At 33.9% G+C, this 19,111-nt stretch overlaps 1 protein-coding gene across 2 annotated transcripts in view; it reads right to left on the minus strand.

Annotated features, from left to right (window-relative positions):
* The window catches only part of ERCC6L2 (ERCC excision repair 6 like 2), a 148,116-nt gene that overhangs the window by 79,580 nt on the left and 49,425 nt on the right, over positions 1 to 19,111 (minus strand). For both annotated transcript variants that reach the window (XM_059411717.1, XM_059411718.1), the window contains exons 4-9: positions 15,795 to 15,988; positions 8,468 to 8,629; positions 7,861 to 8,068; positions 4,015 to 4,155; positions 2,884 to 2,997; positions 1,847 to 1,966 (exon numbers count right to left, since the gene is read on the minus strand). In XM_059411717.1, the coding sequence (XP_059267700.1) occupies positions 1,847 to 1,966; positions 2,884 to 2,997; positions 4,015 to 4,155; positions 7,861 to 8,068; positions 8,468 to 8,629; positions 15,795 to 15,988 (939 nt within the window). The remainder of the gene's footprint in view (positions 1 to 1,846; positions 1,967 to 2,883; positions 2,998 to 4,014; positions 4,156 to 7,860; positions 8,069 to 8,467; positions 8,630 to 15,794; positions 15,989 to 19,111) is intronic.

Genomic DNA, 19,111 nt, shown 5'->3' on the forward strand with positions numbered 1-19,111 from the left:
ACAGGGTCCTGGGATCGAGTCCCGCATCGGGCTCTCTGCTCGGCAGGGAGCCTGCTTCCCTCTCTCTCTCTCTCTGCCTGCCTCTCCATCTACTTGTGATTTCTCTCTGTCAAATAAATAAATAAAATCTTAAAAATAAATAAATAAATAAATAAATAAATGGTGCTGGGAAAACTGAATAGCCTTATGCAAAAGAATGAAACAGATCTCAGTAAGACATCTGCACCCCCATATTTACTGAACATTGTTTATAACAGCCAAGATGTGGAAAAAAATGTTAAGTGTCTGTTGACAGAAAAATGGATGAAGAAAATGTGATATATACATGTATCATGGAATATTGAGACATAAAAAGGAAGGAAACCCTGGCATTTGCAACAACATGAAGGGTATTATGCTAAATGAAGTAGAAGAAAGAAAAACAAATATCCTATGATCTCACTTATATGTGGAATCTTAAAAAAAAATGCTTGTATTTATAGGTACAGTGAATAGATTGGTGGTTGCCAGAAACAGTGGGTGAAGGCAGGCAAATTGGGTGAAGGTGGTCAAAAGGTACAAATTTCCAGTTTTAAGTCCTGGGGATGTAATGTACAGCAACTGTATTACATATTTGAATGTAAAATGCTGTATTACATCTTTGAATGTTACTGAGAGTAGATCTTAAAAGTTCTCATCGGGGCACCTGGGTGGGTTGGGGCTCTGCCTTTGGCTCGGGTCATGATCCCAGAGTCCTGGGATCGAGCCCCACATCGGGCTCTCTGCTCAGCGGGAAGCCTGCTTTCCCCCCCTCTCTGCCTGCCTCTCTGCCTACTTGTGATCTCTGTGAAATAAATAAATAAAAATCTTAAAAAAAAAAAATTTAAAAGCTCTCATCACAATAAAAAAGGCTATGTGTGGAGATGGATATTAACTAAATGTATTGTGATAACCATTTTGCCATATACTCATATCAAATCATTATGCTGTATACCTAAAACTAAAACTAACATAGTTATATGTCAATTTATCTCAATAAAAAAATACTTACACAAGTTTTTAAGGTAATATTCTTGGTTTTTATTTTATTTCATTGAACTTAGAGGTCCAAGCAAACTAAACTATGAGTTTATATAAATTAACTGCTAAAAATATTTCCAAGATTTTAAGAAAATGACCACCTGACTACTTAAAATCACTTATTTATTTAGCCAAAAGAAGTAACTTACTTTCTTCTTAATTAAACTATAATGCTGGAAATTGTTTGGTAATAATCTCTGAATCCATAAATAAAGATTCTTCATAGTTACTAAAGAGTTAAACAAAGTGACTGCAAAAAGGCTGGAAGCTATCAGCAATTCATGCAGCTGTCACAGGCAATGCCCCAAGGCCTGGGTCATGGCTGGAGAACCTAGCCTTATTTTTCCCACCCTCCCTCAGTAGAACAGCATCTATAGGTCAGTTTCCTAGTGTACAACAAATGCTCCCTTGCTACAACTTGACACTTAGCAACTTTCCAATATAGATTGGCAGAAAATTCAGTTTAGACATAGATAATCTTCTTAAACATTTGAAGCTAAGCTATTATATATGTGGCAACAACATACATTTTTAAGAGGGCGTATATCTCATAAATCAATAAGGAAAGTCTGAAGTATATTTGATGTAAGCAATAATTGAGAACCTACTGCATGCATGGTTCATTGTAAGTTAGTAAATGATGATACGGCTACATCAGTTGTCTTTGGCCACAGTCTCTTCTGAATGATTGGGTATCTTTCTGATTAGTTAGTGTCTCCATCATACCACTGATAAATATTTTGTGTATCACGCTTATGTGTGTACAGCCTGAAAGAAGAGCACTTACCTTCATTTTCCCACTGTATTTTGGATCAGAAAGGGTTTCAAAAGCTGCATCTTTGCTTTTCTGCACAAAATCTGGGAACTTGGAAAATACCTGATCACATATTCTTTTGATAAGTGTTTCCTTAGGAGGAAAAGATAGAAGAAAAGAAATTTCAACCGAACACATTTATATATATATATATATAAATTGAGATTGTTTATGAAAACATTCTATTTAGAAGGAATATATTACTTTGAAGATATTATCTTCTCTAAGTCAGACTAATAATTTAGAAAAAGTTAAAGTGATAATATTAATTATATATGGCTTTGATGAGTTCTGAAATGATAGGACTAATAATTTTATCATTATTCTTTTTAATCTCTAAGTCAAGGACTCAAATACTTCCCAAAGAGCAAACAGTACTATCAAATAACAATATTAAATGCTTATTAGATTTTAAAATTATATTTGAACAGCATGAAGACTATAACACAAAAAGAAAATATAAAATTATATTAAAAAAGCCTTAAAAAGCAATAAAAAATAAGCCTTAAAGACTTCTTTTTATTTATGTGTGCTCTAGAATAAGATACAATTGAAATGATCAAAGTATATGATTGCATTTATTTCTAAACTTTGAAATTGCTGATTTTTGCCAACTTGGGATATAATCCTAATATTTAATATACAGATTACTGTAAATGTATTTTAATCCAGTAGGTTGGATAAATGGAGTTAGATACACTATTAATGGAATGAGACTGACTCATCAAATATCTTACTTAGTAATTGTATCATGTTAGGAAAACAAATACAGCAGCACTAACAGAGGCATAAAAAAGGATTATTATTTTGACTTAGGCTTCAGTTTTCTCTTTAAAAAACTTAAAGAGCATATACTTCTTTGACACCTAAATTAAAACATGAGCAAGTTAGTTTCCTCTTCAACTACATATAAAAATAACTTAAAGATACTTGGCTATGGCATTTTATAGCAAATACAAAATCCTTATATCAACTAGCATCATAAAGAAATGTACAAAACCAACTCAAACCTGGTGTTTGGAGGTGCCAGTAGACTGCAGTAGTGCAACATGGTTGGCTACCTTCTGAAGGACGGCAAGGTAACTGAAATACAAGGTTTTCACTGTTTCACCATGTGAATTGGTCTGTAACCAGAAAAAAGAGAAAATAAAAACACGCAAGAGACTAACACAGCTATGTAACAAGTGACTTCATAAACTCTATCGCTCACACTAATGTTTATCATCTGGTCACTACTGGCACAATACATTCTGAGAAAATGATGGTCTGCCATTATGTAAAAAGATTCATGAATCACTTCATGTAGACTCACACTTTTGGTGATGTTTTTAATAAAAGAGGGGAGAAAGTCCTCATTCCAGAAAGCATCTACCCTCATGATACATAGTGGTAGAGAATGCTGCCATAAGAGGTTCCTGCTAATAAAAAATGGCACAGGGGCAGGGTCATACTTCACTGTCCCTTCTCTATCCTCTCCTTTATATTCCAAGGTGTCCGAGGAAACTGTGCTATTATGAAAAAGTGACGTGGTTAAAAAAGAGCAAAACAAATGAGAGATTAAATAAATATCAATCTAGATAAATATTCAGGGTCCCTCGATGTACATGGATATTTGATAGATATCTTGATACTAAAACAGAGAGGTGAAAAAAGGGGCAGGAAATACAGATAGAAAGTTAAAAAATATAAACTAATATTTGTTGCTAAATAAAAATAAAATACTTTATTATACTAGTACACAATTTTGATTAATTAACAGTCTATCAGAACAGCATTATAAGCCTGCTGTCAAAGACTAAGTTTATTATTGAGAAACTTCTGGAAATAAGATGAAGTCTCAAAATGAAGTAGGCTACTTCTCAATAAAAGCTGAAAGGGAGGATATCAAATTGAAGGTACTAGTTTCTGAGAGCTACTGAAAAACCAGTTTATTGGAAAGATATTTGAGTATTATATTTTGCTATGACTACTATTTGATATTGCAAAATACTTTTGAAAACTATTCCTTTTTGTTAACTTGTGGCTTCTAAAGATAAAGAACTGAGAAAAGGTTATTTTATCTGCTCCTTACCTCTGACACTGGAATAGAGAACAATGTAATCAAAAGCAAGATGTGAAGATAACCACCCAGAAATGCTTGCCTTATAACAACAATTTCTCCTTTTCCGGCCACTGCTGCAGCTACAAGGCTCAGAAGACTGAAGTATCAAAGTCATATCTTTTGTTTCTAGTACTGTTTGATAGACAGCTTTCTGAAAATCTGTCAGAGAACAATATACCATCTGCCAAGATGAAACATGAAGAATTATTGGTACTTTTTTTAATAGCAGTAATAATCACAATGTACACCAGATTTTAAAGACTTTAAGAGTGAAAACTGTTTATAAGCTATTATTCTTTTAGATATATTATTATGACCCTAAAGTATATAAATAACTCTATTTTCAAATAAATCTCATAGAGTTTGTTTTTCAATTGAAAGGAATCAAAATATGAAAAAACAAGTGTTTTCCTTATATATTCCTAAATATATTCTGGGTCTTTTCAGGGTTTCATACTATTAGCCCATAATGCAAGTAAATTACTACCGTTTAGGTCAAATAAAAAAACTAGATACGGAGGGGTGCCTGGGTGGCTCAGTTAAGCAAGTCTGCCTTCAGCTCATGTCATGATCATAGGGTCCTGAGATAGAGTCCCACATCAGGCTCCCTGCTTAGCGGGAAGTCTGCTTTCCCTCTCCCTTTCCCTCTCTCCTCTACTTGTGCTCTCTCTCTCTCTCCCTCAAATAAATAAATAAAATCTCTCTAAAAAAAATTAAAAACTGGGTAAGAAGAAAAGGGAAAACTTTAGAACAACAGTATGAATAGTACTTACTCAATTTCTTAAAAACTTAGAAAAAAATTTAAGACAATTATTACCATTTGTATTATAATTTGTATTTGATATCCTACTATAAATTCATCTAAGATTAATAAAGGTAAGAATTAGGAAAATACACATAAAAGCAACTACAAGTTTCTATTTTGTACTGAAATTCAAAAAAAGAAGAAAATTTGATAAAATCATGCCACTAAGTTATACAGGATATAATTTATCTTATATTTCTAGTAGCACCAGAAATTGGTAAAAGTCTTCTAGATGTAGCTGTATGTAACCAGGTCATAAAACCCATAAGATTTTGAAAAATGTGAATAAAAAGGAAAAGCCTTCTTTTTTTTTTTTTTTTTTTTTTTTAAAGATATTTATTTATTTATTCGACACACAGACAGATCACAAGCAGGCAGAGAGGAAGGGGGAAGCAGGCTCCCCACCAAGCAGAGAGCCCGATGTGGGGCTCGATCCCAGGACCCTGGGATCATGACCTGAGCCGAAGGCAGAGGCTTTAACCCACTGAGCCACCCAGGTGCCCCAAGGAAAAGCCTTCTATTTATAAATACTTATATGTCTATATCTATAAAACAGGCTATTACAAAAAATATGACAAATTCTTTTGATCGTTTCTTTTGCTGTACAGAAGCTTTTTTTAGATTTTATTTATTTATTTATTTATTTATTTGACAAAGAGAGAGAACGAGCACGTGCACAAGCAGGGGGAACAGCAGAGGGAGAGGGAGAGGCAGGAGCAGTGAGCCTGATGCAAGACTCAATGTCAAGACCCTGGGATCATGACCAGAGCTGAAGGCAGATGCTTAACGACTAAGCACCTTAGGGTAACAGAAGCTTTGATGTCCGATGTAGTCTCACTTTTTTAAAAAAAGGTTAATTATTTTAGAAAAAGAGAGAGTGGGGCTGGGGGTTAGTGAGGGGCAGAGGGAGAGGGAGAAAGAGTGTTAAACAAACTCCACGCTGAGCACTGAGCCTGACACAGTTCAGCTCAGCTCGGTGTCATGACCCTGAGATCATGACCTGAGCTGAAACCAAGAGTTGAGCTGAAACTTAACCAACTGCACCATCCACGCACCCCATAGTTTTACTTCTTAATTTTGGTTTTGTTGCTTATACTTTTGATGTCATATTCAAAAACTCATCACCAAGACCAGCATCATGGAGCTCCTTCCCGTTTTCTTCTACGAGTTTTATACAATTATGACTTGTGTTTTAATCTTTAATGCATTTCCAGTTAATTTTTGTAAGTGGTGTAAGACTGGTGTCCAACTCTATTCTTTTGCATATGCATATCCAATTTTCCCACCACTTATTGGAAAGAGTATCCTCCTGTCTTACTCACTGAGTATTCTTAGCTCCCTTGTCAAATATTAGTTGACTGTATATGTGTGGGTTTGTTTCTGGGTTCTCTATTCTACTCTGCTGATTTATGTGTCTGTATTTATGCCAGTACCATACTGTTTTGATTACTATAGCTTTGTAACATAGTGTGAAATCAGGAAATGTGATGCCTGCCAACTTTGCTGTCCTTTCTCAGGATTGCTCTGTCTCTTTTGGGATCTACTGTGCTTCCATACACATTTTAGGAATATTTTTTCTATTCCTGTAAAAATATGCCACAGGAATTTTGACAGGGATTGCACTGAATCTATACATGGCTTTGGGTAGTATGGATATTTTAGCAATATTGATTCTTCCAATCCACGAAAAGGGGTATCCTTCCATTTTTTGGTGTCTTTTCAATTTCTTTCATCTTAACAGTTTGCAGTGTTTAGGTCTTTCACCTCCTTGGTTAAATTTATTCCTAAGTACCTTAAAACATGTAGTAACATTTACTAAACAATTCTCACATGCCACACACTTCAGAGCAACCATGTAAGGCAGACACTGTTATCATCATTTTTTAAAAAATAATTTATTTATTTATAACACAGAGAGAGATCTCAAGTAGGCATTAAGGCAGGCAGAGAGAGAGGGGAGGGAAGCAGGCTCCCTGCTGAGCAGACAGCCCGATGCAGAGCTCGATCCCAGGACCTGAGCCAAAAGCAGAGGCTTTAACCCACTGAGCCACCCAGGCACCCCTCATCATTCTTATTTAACAGGTAAAGAAACCAAGGTTTGGGAGACTTAGCAAATTGCTCACGGTCACAAAACTCCTAAGTAGGGGAGCCAGGATTCAAGTCTACATTATTTCATTTCAGAGCCCAAGTTCTAAACACTTTGTACACAATTCTCTCTTCATATATTTATAGTTACTGTTCCTAGTGGACAGATAACTAAATAATATATGTAAAGTTATACAAAATATTTTTTAAAATGGGGGTTCATTAACGACTCCAATTAAACAGTAACATTTTCTTTAGATCAAAGAGTCAACTTCCCCAACTTGTATATTTTCCTTTCAAATCTACTTTTTAAAGTAATAATCAATGGGATATCCTTGGATGAGAGAGTATCTAATAGTATTGCCCATATTTGGGACATTAATTAAGCTTTGTTCATAGTAATTTATAGAACCTTTATTCCATTACCTGAGTTAGAAGAACCACAAGATTAAAAACTATAAAAGAGGACCACTATATTTTTAAACAATTGACAGAATTTAATTGTAACTTTCCTAAAATTCTTCAAATTAAGTTAATTGCATAACTATAGATAACATTCTAAAAGAAACAAACCTATAAAAGTTTTTAATCACTGAAGTCCTATAGCTATTATTAAGGTCTCAAAGAATTCATGGGCAAAATATATGAAGGGCAAAATATGAACAGAAGATAAATTAGGGAGAGAGTTCTTCTTTCTTCAGTGAGAAAGAATTATACCAAAAGCATTCTTATAAAATAAGAGAAATGAATTTAATGTATACTAATAAAAAACCTGTTAGCTAACCTGTTAGATTGGGCTGAATTAGTGCTTTCTGAATTTGCATATAATAATTCTTTTCCACACTGAGTAAAAGGCAAAAAACTATATTCATAAAATACCACAGGAGATAGATAGATTTCCTCTTAAAAAATTTTTTTTTTCAGAAAAAAATAAAACATGAGAAATTAATAATTAAATGATGGTAAGTTAATAATTTAAAAAAATGCAATTCTCACCCGGTCTTCCTTCTTAGGCAATTGATCCTTGATTAGAGCCTTGGTACGCCTGAGAAACCACCCAGACATCTTTTTCGCAAGCCTTTGCATGGCCTTTCGGCCAGTGGCTAGTTCTCTTTTTGTTGCTGTGTGTCTCTGACCATGTTCTACTGGGTCAGAAAACTGCTTCTTGAAGTGGATCCTACTACCTAAAAGTCCTGGCACAGCCCTTTATAAAGACAATTAAAAAAATATGACAGCTTTATTAAATTATCTAAAAAGACACACAATGACTTCTTTTTGCTTCTAAGAAATATACTAAGTCACTTGTTCATGAGTGATAACAATAACAAAATGCAAGGAAAGAGAATGTTTTTTCTTTATGACATTTCAGAAAATAACTCTAAGATGACAGAATTGGTTAAATAAGTTCAGTTATTTACCTCAGGAGCCAAGAATAATATATAAAGACAGGCATTCATGGGACTTTCTATATACTGTGTTTGGGACAAACACATCCATAAACACACACAATTTTTTTTAGAAACTATTAATTAGCAAACAAGGTAATATTAAGTTAAAGAAATATGAAAAATTTTCCAAAACGGACAAATTACTTTTCACTCACCAGTCCATAACACACCACAGTTCTTTCATGTTGTTCTGAAGAATGGTTCCAGTGAGGCCAATGCGGACATTACATTTCAAAGCTTTCATAACTTCTGTTATTCTAGCCTTTGGATTCTTGATTCTATGAGCTTCATCTACAATGACAGCCGACCATTCCAAACTGCAAGATGAGAAAAAAGTGGGGAAATGTTGAGAAAATTTCTCTTTTTTACTCTGTATCATGTTTAGAGAGCAGCTTTCTCTACCAAAGCTGTAGAGTGTTTTCCCTATTCACTCTGTGATGACTCCATAGGATTCTCCATTAGGGCAATGGTTCTGGGTTTGGACAACCCATAAAAGTAAAATGTATAGGAAGACAAAGGGCATAGATTCTGTTTAATGATGGTGGAATGAAAAAGTCATCTAAACATCACTAAAATGAATGTTTAGAATCAATTTTTACCCCAGTAGCAATGAGCTCCCATAGTAGTGAGTCCACTAAAACAAAATAAAACAAAACAAAGCCCCATGGAGAAATGATTGATTTCAGACATGCAGCAGAGGAAATAATGAAGAGCCAGAAAACACAGATGTAGCCATAGACAAATGAGGGAATGTCCAAAGGACACAAAAGCCAAACTAATTGGAAAATTTGAGCATCATTAAGAATAATGATTGTAACTCAATATAAAACACTGAATAAATATAAACCCCAAAATTCTAGGGAAAAAAATTAATTTAGATCCTAACCTCACACTATAAACAAAAATAAACTCAAAACAGAACACAGTCCTAAATATAAAAGTCAAAACTTTAAAACTTATAAAACATAGGGAAAAAATCTTGTGGATTCTGAGTTAGGCATAAGTTTCTTAGATATTACACCAATAAAAAATTTTTGATGAGTTGTACTTTATTAAAGTTAAAAACCTCTGTTCTTCTCAAGAAACCATAGGAAAATGAAAGACATGCTACAGACTGGGAGAAAATATTTGCAAATCATAATCTGGTAAAGAGCTTATATTCAGAATATATAAAGAATTATTACAACTCAACACAAGTTAAAACAATCCAATTTTTAAAATGAGTAAGATATTTTAATAGACAGCTAACCAAAGAAAATATACAAAGGACATATATGTACATAAAAGATTCTCAACTTCTTTTGTCATTAGAAAAATGCAAATTAAAATCATAAGATACTGCTACCCATTTGAATGGCTATAACTGTAAGAAGATTGACAATATCAAGTGTTGACAAGGATATGGAGAAATGAATCCTCATACACTGTTTTTGGGAAAGTATAGTTACTTTTTTTTTTTCTATTCTTTTTTTTTTTTTTTTGGTGCAGCTACTTTTCTAAAACAATTTGTCAGTTTCTTAAAAAATTAAATATCTCCTAACACCCAGCAATTCCATTCCTAAGTATGTGTCAAAAAAAAAACAAAAAGACAGAAAATTTACATCCACACAAAGACTTGTACATAAATGTTCACAGCAGCATTATTCATGACAGCCAAAAACTGGAAACAATCCAAATGTCCATGCACTGATGAAGAGATAAACAAAATGAGGTATATACATATAGTAGTACTATTAAACAATAAAAAGCAACAAACTATTGAAATATGCTACAACATGATGGACCTATGATGTTAAGTGAAGGAAACCAAACACAGAAGACTACATAGTGAGTGATTCCATTTACATCAGATTTCCAGAAAAGGCAAATCTATTACAAAGACAGAAAACAGATTGCATTGCTTGAAACTGGAAATGGGACCATAGATTGACTCGAACCAAAAAACTTTTTGAGGTGATAGAAATGTTCTAAAACTGGACAGTGGTGATAATCGCAACCATATACATTTACTAAAAATTATTCTATACTTATACTGGGTATATTCTATGGTATGTCAAATCTACCTCGTTAATCCATTAATCCACAGTGACACTCAAAAAAGGGGGAGATGGAAGGAAAACTTTGCTATTATTATAGATGACCATTATAGCAACATCTTAGTCTGAAAGTTGGCCAAAGAATCAAGCATTTGCCTTGCTTTTTTGTTGATATTATAGTTAATTCCTTATTAAAGGAGACTGCCAGTTAATAAGTGTAGAAGAAATTATAAATTTAGGAAAAAAAAACAATAAAATAACAGATAGAGGCAAGAATAATTTTTGTATGCTAATATCGCTAAATAAAAGAACTGAAGGATCAGAATATTCAAATCTGGCAAAGTATCACCATACAAATTACTACTAATTGTAAAAGGAAAAACACAACTTTATAATGTCTGATGTCCATTTCTTTAGCCTGTAGGACAAACTTGGCACCATTAATAGTGAAACAAGCTGACAATATCTCCTGAAGTAATGTAATATGAAGCCCACAGCCTCACTTATGAAGTATTCTTATCAAAAATGTTTAACCTGGGGACGCCTGGGTGGCTCAGTGGGTTAAAGCCTCTGCCTTCGGCTCAGGTCATGATCCCAGGGTCCTTGGATCAAGCCCCATATCAGGCTCTCTGCTCAGCAGGGAGCCTGCTTCCTCCTCTCTCTCTGCCTGCCTCTCTGCCTCCTTGTGATTTCTGTCTGTCAAATAAATAAATAAATCTTAAAAAAAAAATCTGTTTAAAAATGTTTAACCTGAATCTAATTAAGACTTTAGACCAAAACTGGCTTATAGAAACATAGATGCTAAAGGAATACACTGTTCCCTGAGAAAGTAAATAGATGAAGCTAATATTTGAGATACCCTAAAAGACAACTGGCCTAATCCCCTCAAAATATTGTATAATAAAAAAGTGCAGGGGTGCCTGGGTAGCTCAGTGGGTTAAAGCCTCTGCCTTCGGCTCGGGTCATGATCTCAGGGTCCTGGGATCGAGCCCCGCGTCGGGCTCTCTGCTCAGCGGGGAGCCTGCTTCCCCCCCTCTCTCTGCCTGCTTGTGATCTCTTTCTCTCTGTCAAATGAATAGATAAAATCTTTAAAAAAAAAAAAAAAGTGCAGTTGGGGGAATGTCCCAGATTAGAAGGGACTAAATAGATTTAATCAACAAATCCATCATTTGAACATTTATTAAACCCTGCTTTGGAAATACTGGATTTTATTTTACTTTAAGAGTTTATTTATTTATCTGACAGACAGAGATCGCACATAGGCAGAGAGAGGAGGAAGCAGGCTCCCCATGGAGCAGAGAGCCCAATGTGGGGCTCCATCCCAGGATCCTGGGATCACGACCTGAGCTGAACGCAGAGGCGTTAACCCACTAAGCCACCCAGGCACCTGGAAATACTGGATTTTAATAATATTTTGAAGATAAGTAAGGAAATTTAAATAGCTGTTAATCTTCTTAGGTGTGAAATGATAACGTGGTACAAGAAAAAATATAATTAGTGGTAAGTATATAGATGTTCATATACTGTTACTTCAATTTTTCTATAGGTTTGATAATTTCTTAATATAAAGTTGAAAAAGAACAAAAGAACAAAGAAAAAGGAAAAAACGACCACAAAATTTTAGCACCTGGGAAGAAGATGGACAAGATGACTTACAAAAGCAGAGAAAGCAGTAGCTATGCCAGTAGTGGAGAGAGCCAAAAAGTAATCTGATTCATATTATTGAGGTCTTAAAAAGCTAGGAATTGGTGGTATCAGATGCCTCTGGAAATTGGAGTTATGTAAATGTTCAAGTCTAAGAAGCAACTGGATCTCCTAGATAGTAGTCCCTACTCCATAAAATAGTAAGCAAAAGAGGGCAAAATCCTCATTTTCTTAAGAAGAAATCAGTGCTGAAAACTAAAAATAAAATTAAAATTAAATTAAAATTAAAAGTTGTAGTATAAAAATGATCTTTAGAGATATGGAGGTAAAAGTAGGAAGATAAGTAAAAGAATTGAAGGTAGTTGTGTCTGAAGAAGGGTTTATAGAGGTGGCAGAAAGGAGTGAATTGCAGTTTTTTCATATTTGGTTCTTTAAATAATATACATATATAACTGATAAAAATAAAAGTAAAGCAAAATATAATAATAATAATAAAAAAAAGAGATACACCTCACTCGTATAGTGTGTTTACTCTGGATTATCTATGATCAGTGTTTAATCCTGTTCTATCACAAAGTGCTATTCTCACAAAAATTATTTAATATTTGATCACAGCATAATATACAAACTTGTTGAATCACTATGTTGTACACCTGGAACTAATATAACATGTATGCCAACTATACTTCAAAAAAAAAAAGAAACCAGACTGCAGCAACTCTAAAACAGGATTACTTAATATTTACTCAAATGAAATATAAACTATTTTGAACATTTGTCAAAATGAAGCCATTTGAACAAATAACAGAATGCTATATATAACAAACACTGTAACATTTAACTTTTCAATTTTACACAGAAATCTGGGACACATACCTAGAAAACTCCACTTCAGAATTCTTATTTAATATTTGTAACAATCACAGAAAATAACTGCTTAACAAATATTTATTCAGCAAGTATTATGTGTTGGAAGTGTAATAAGCACTGAAATACAGAAATTATCCTACACCAAAGTCCTCACAGTCTAAAAGGGCAGACAATTAAAAATTAAAATATGATTGATGTTATGATGAATGAATATCTCACTGATATTTATGTAAGTGCAGACCATCTTTTGGGGTCATATAAAATATTAAATAAGAGCATAAGTTCTGGAGTTAATTGGTCAACGTTTAAATTTCATGTCATGTAGGCTTTGGTGAGCTACTTATCTTCTCCCTACCTCAGATTACACTTATTTTTCTGATCACATCCATAAAACAGGAGCAGGCTATTAGCTTCTAAGTGAGGTGAAATCAAATTCTAGAGCTGACAAAAATGGAAGCCCCCCTTACTAATAATTATATATAATGTAAATGGACTAAATACTCCAAATAAAAGGCAGGTTATCAGAATGGATAAAAAAGCAAGATCTATCATTAACCACAATGGCTCATTTTAAATATAAAGAATCAATATATTCAAATAGAAAGACAGAAAATGATAAACATTCATTAAGTATAAGAAGATTATTGTCTACACTGATATCAGATAAAACTTCAAGATGTAAAAAGAACATTTCTTAAGATAAAAGGATTAATCATAAGAAAAAATATTCATCTTCAATGTGTGTATACCCAATAAGAGCTTCAAAATATATGAACTAAAAGCTGACAGAACTCAAAAGAATTTAAAAATATACAAGCATAATTGAAGATTACATTTTTCTCTCAGAAATTATAAAACCACAGAAAATTAGTAAAGACAACACTTAAGAACAACTCCTAACCAACTTGACTTTATTGATTATAGAATAACTGTAGAATAAATATTTTTCATGTAGACATCATTCAGAAAAATGCAAATTATAGAACAAAGTATTATTACAGACACACTAAAATATCTAAAAACAAAAAGACTGATAATGCCAAAGGTTGTGAATATATGAGCAACTGAAGTCCCATAGATTGTTAGTTGGAATAGAATGGTACTCGGGAAAGTGGTGTGGCAGTTTCTTCTAAGTTAAACCTACACTTATGTAACCCAACAATTCTACTCCCAGAAAATGCAAATATGTCTACCCAAGATAAATGAAAATGTATGCTTAAAAAAAGGCTTCTACAATAATACTCCTTAGTTTTACTTATGATAACCAAAAACTGGAAAACCCAAATATAAATATCTATCCTCAAATTAATGGGTAACAAAATGTGATATATTCATAAAATGCAATACACCTCAGCATTAAAAAAGAACAATCACAGATACATCCAATATCATGGATGAATCTCAAAAATACTATGATGAGCAAAAAAATTATGATGTACCAGACACAATAATTCTAGAGACTAGAAATCCAAGATAAAAGTGTTGGGAGCTTTGGTTTCTTCTGAGGCCTTTCTCCTTGGCTTATGGATGGCTGCCTTCTTGTTGTGTCCCCATGTATCCTGTCCTCTATGCACTCAAATTCTTAGTATCTCTTTCTCTTCTAAGGGCCCCAGAGGGATTGGACTAGGCTACCTTAATGGCCTCATTTTAACCTAATACCTTCTTTAAAAATATTATTTCCAAATACAGTTACATTCTGATGTCCTGGGGGTTGGGACTTGCACATGCACGTTTGGAGGGGACACAATTTAGCTCATAATAAGCCTCCTAAGTTAACTTGTTCCATTTAGTTTGGTTCTCCTCTGTCTTGCACACACACCAGATAGGTTACTTACAAAATGCAAATCTGACCATTTTTATTAGTAATTCATTGGAAACATCTCTAGGACATTTTACTACTCTAAGAATAAAGACCTCTAATTTCTAGGCAGCTTTCAATATCTTTTATAATCTGTTCTTGCTTACCACACAGTTGTCTCCCAGCCACTTCCTCTTACACATATGCTGCAGCCATGAGATACAGAAAGCATCAGAACTGCTTTCATTTATTCAAAAGTGGTCTGTGATGTTTGTGGGCTGAAGGCCTCTGCAAATGCTCTTTGCTCCTTCTTCCTGCACTACCCTTCTACTCTTCAACTCTTACCATAATTCAATTCTTACACAGCTCATAGGTCATCTTCTCTGGGAAGCTTCATGACAACTCTCCTCACTGCAACAGAGTTAGGTCCCTTATGTGCTTCCACAACATCCTCTGTTACATATTATAACACTCACATGGCTTTATAGTTACAGCTCTAGATGCCTCATAAAAATCTCAAGACTCAGGTAGGCATAAGCCAGTTCATTTCTTTTGGGTACTTAAAGTCCTGGAACCCTGATTCTCAATATGTATATGTATTTTTTGCCACTCAACATTAGCAACAGATTCCCATAATTAAAATCATTCATGAAAATTGCTTAGTCTAGAGGTAACATACGCATAAAATTTAGGACAGTATTACCCCTCTTTAACATGCATTGTTTGGAGATAGAATAAAGGAAATAAAACAGACTGTATAAAATCTGATGCAGGTTTTGTTTTGTTTTGTTTTGTTTTCAGACAGGGTGGGAGATGGCTGGAGAGAGAGAGAAAGAATATTAAGCAGGCTCCACACCCACATAGAGCATGATATGGGTCTCAATCCCACGATTCTGAGATCATGACCTGAGCCAAATTCAAGAGTGGGATGCTTAATTGACTGAACCACCCAGGCACCCCACAGGTTTTTCCCTTTTAGAGAATAAATTATTATAAAGTATTTCAGTAATTCTGAAATGAAATGAAATTATACTAAGGAATATTTAGAACATTTTAAAAAATCACTATATAAAGGTATAAATACAATGGGTATAAACAGAATATTAATGCACTCATTTCCATTATTCCCATTACCTGTTAAGTTCCTCCAGACATAAACGTAGTGTTTCATAAGTTGTTAGAGCAATTTCACATTTCCTCTGCTTTACACGAATCAGTTCGTTGTCTTTTTTGTTACCATGTAAAATAGTGACTCTGAAATATCCCCAGGTGTCCAATTCATCCCTCCAGTTGTAGAGGACAGAAAGAGGAGCAACTATTAAGAACATCTAAAAGAAGAAGAAAAACAAAATTATGATATATTTTTGTAAAAAATGGAAAAAAGTGAAATCTGGAATATCAATAGTCCTTTGCTTTCATTTTTGACACTGCAATTAATAAAAATAAATACAACTTAGTGACTGGATATATCTGGATATAAAAAAGCCATCAAAAAATATTTTGTTGTTTATCTTTGTATTAGAAGAAAACAGGTATCTAACTTTGTCCAAAGAAAAAACTGTTCTTATTCCCCTCCCTCATGCCCCCGGAAAAAGGAGCTGACAGGTTAGAGAGAAACAATTCTCCAAAGCAGAAAAAAGAGTTTAATCAGGACCCAAATAATAACTTCAAGAGCCAAGTTGGTCATACAAATATGTAAAGCAGGCCAGGTTTTTTTCTTGAAATATATGGTTTTCTGAAGCTCTCTTTCCTTTGTACAACCTTAGTACAAGTCCTCTCTCCTTTCTCAGATACTGTCAGTTGAAGACCTCAAAAACTCATTAAAAAATTGAAACAATTCGAAGAAATCCCCTACCTCTTTTCTCACTAGATCAGTAATCTATCTATATTTATTTGCAAACATTCTGCTCTCCTACACATTACCATGGGTCAACTAACCATGTTCTTATCTAAAGACAAACCCTAAACTTATACAGTGGCTGCCATCACTTCTTGTCAATCTAAAGTTAATGCTGGAGAAATTGCCCGAATCTCCCTTATGTATCTAACTTTCCCCTTTTAATGAACCATATCCATCCACAAGCTAGTAAGTCCTAATATTTCCAGGGTTAAAAAAAAAAAAAACCCAAAACAATACCAAAATCCCTTTGTTAACCTTATATGTCTCTTTAGCTATTTCCCATTAACTTTATTGCCTTTCTATCAATGATACTCAGGAATTATCAATACTTAATTGCTCTTATTTACTTTCTTCCTGTTCTCTTTTGAATTCATATAAATGACTTCTGTCCTAACCCCTCCAATCAAAGTAATCCTTATCAAGATTAACAATATGTATCTGCTTAGTCTTAAAGGAATGTTGGGGTTCCAGTGATCTTCCCTGTAAACTAACTCCAAATCCTGTGGTCATTACCCATTTTAATTTTGTAATGTTTTTATTTCTCACTGTTATCATTACTTCTGAGCTATTATATTTAATAATGTTACAAGTTTCTTCCCTAAAGCTTTATATTTGTCATACTTGATAAAGATGAACCAATTAAACATACCAAAAATTTTCAGTTTAGCAAAAAATTAAATAACACAATACTAGTCTAAATCCTGCTCTCGCTTCTGTGAAATATTTCAGGTAGGCCATTTGACAGCTGTAAGAAGTCAAATCTGACTCTTTTGGAAAGAGAAAGAATAAAAAAAGAACAAAAGATTAACAAACTCGATGTGAAAGTTCCTTTTTCAACCCCATCATCAAACACACACAAATACTTCTTGTCATACTTGATTCACCTCAAATACTTCTGCCTATTGGCTTGGAGTTTATCTTATGAATTCCATTATTCCCCTACCTTCAAAAATACAAAATTTGGGATCCAAGTACTTAATCCAAGTATAGTCTCATTCCCTCCCCTCATTTTTGTATATTACAAGATGAAAATGATGGGTCCAAACTCCATTGCTCACTTTGAGCTGTTTTCCAGTTCAGGTATCATTCATCAAAGTTGGCAATGAATCTAAAGACTCCTAGAATCAGCCCTAAGATTCAAAAAGTTTTAAAATTAAGACATTTCTTATTATTGGTCTTTGAAATTGCAAAACATAAACAAAATGGTTCGGTAACTTGTTTTAATACTAGAAAAAGTCAGAGAACTGAGTTTGTCATGTACAAAGTCCAGAGAAAGTATATAAGAAGAAGAATGTAAAGTATTCACTACCATGCTGTGAACAATATTTCATTTAACAAGCCTTATTCAAGGAAAAGATGCCAAAACAATAAAATGGAAAGCAGTGTCCAGTTGCTAAATCACTGCACACAAAGCAACTGTATTTGTTATTCTGAAGCTAAGAAACAATTTTATAAAACTAGATCTAAAATTTAATACAAACATAATTAAAAATTTCTCACTTAAATATTAGTAAAATCAACAGAGGCCACATTTAATTGTTCAACTAGAGAATACTGAATTACTTTTATCTCTTTCAACAAATCTATCTCAATTACTGAAAACCATGATTTTAAAGTTTGATTCTTCATGCACTACGGTCTTAGGAGGATGATGTGATGTGGACTGTACAAAATACCTAAAGATGGTCTTCATGTGCAATGATTTTTATGGTAGAAAAGTTATCATACCATTATTGAGTACTTGCTGTGTGCCAAGGGCTGGACAAAGTAGTTGACAAATATTAATTCAAGGACGTTACAAAGAAATGCCATCTAGTAGAAATATTTAGTATTTCCTTTCTAGAGGATGAGATGAGATGAAAAAACTGAGATGTAGAGATGTTAAATAACATACCCAAGATCATACTGCTATTAGGTGGCAAAATAAGTATTCAAACCCATGTCTGTCTAATTCCAAAACCTGTAACCACCATTATATATCATATTGTTACTATATTAACTCAGGAAGTCCATGACTGTGAGAAATATAGCTCTCATTTACCACTGCAATTCCAGATCTTTGTATCACATTTAGAAAAGAAAGGTGTTCAAGTGATAAATGAAATAATAAATGCAACCATGCATGTCAGTACCAGGTTAGGAACAGCAATGTATATTCAGAGAATAACAACAGACAAACAGGACGAAAGCAAAGGTCCACACAGGAGGAAGTGAGATATTAAAGTGAAAGTGAAAGTGACATATTCCTCCACACAAAAGGAAGTAAATATTAAAGTGAAAAATAATATGTATCTTTTTGGGGAGTCAAGATGGCGGAGAAGTAGCTGGCTGAGACTACTTCAGCTAGCCGGAGATCAGCTAGATAGCTTATCTAAAGATTGCAAACACCTGAAAATCCATCGGAGATCGAAGAGAAGAAGAACAGCAATACTGGAAACAGAAAAACAACCACTTTCTGAAAGGTAGGACCGGCGGAGAAGTGAATCCAAAGCGACGGGAAGATAGACCCTGGGGGGAGGGGCCGGCTCCCGGCAAGCGGCGGAGCAACCGC

The sequence above is a fragment of the Mustela nigripes genome, chromosome 9 (genome assembly GCF_022355385.1).
Source record: "Mustela nigripes isolate SB6536 chromosome 9, MUSNIG.SB6536, whole genome shotgun sequence".
NCBI lineage: Eukaryota > Metazoa > Chordata > Mammalia > Carnivora > Mustelidae > Mustela > Mustela nigripes.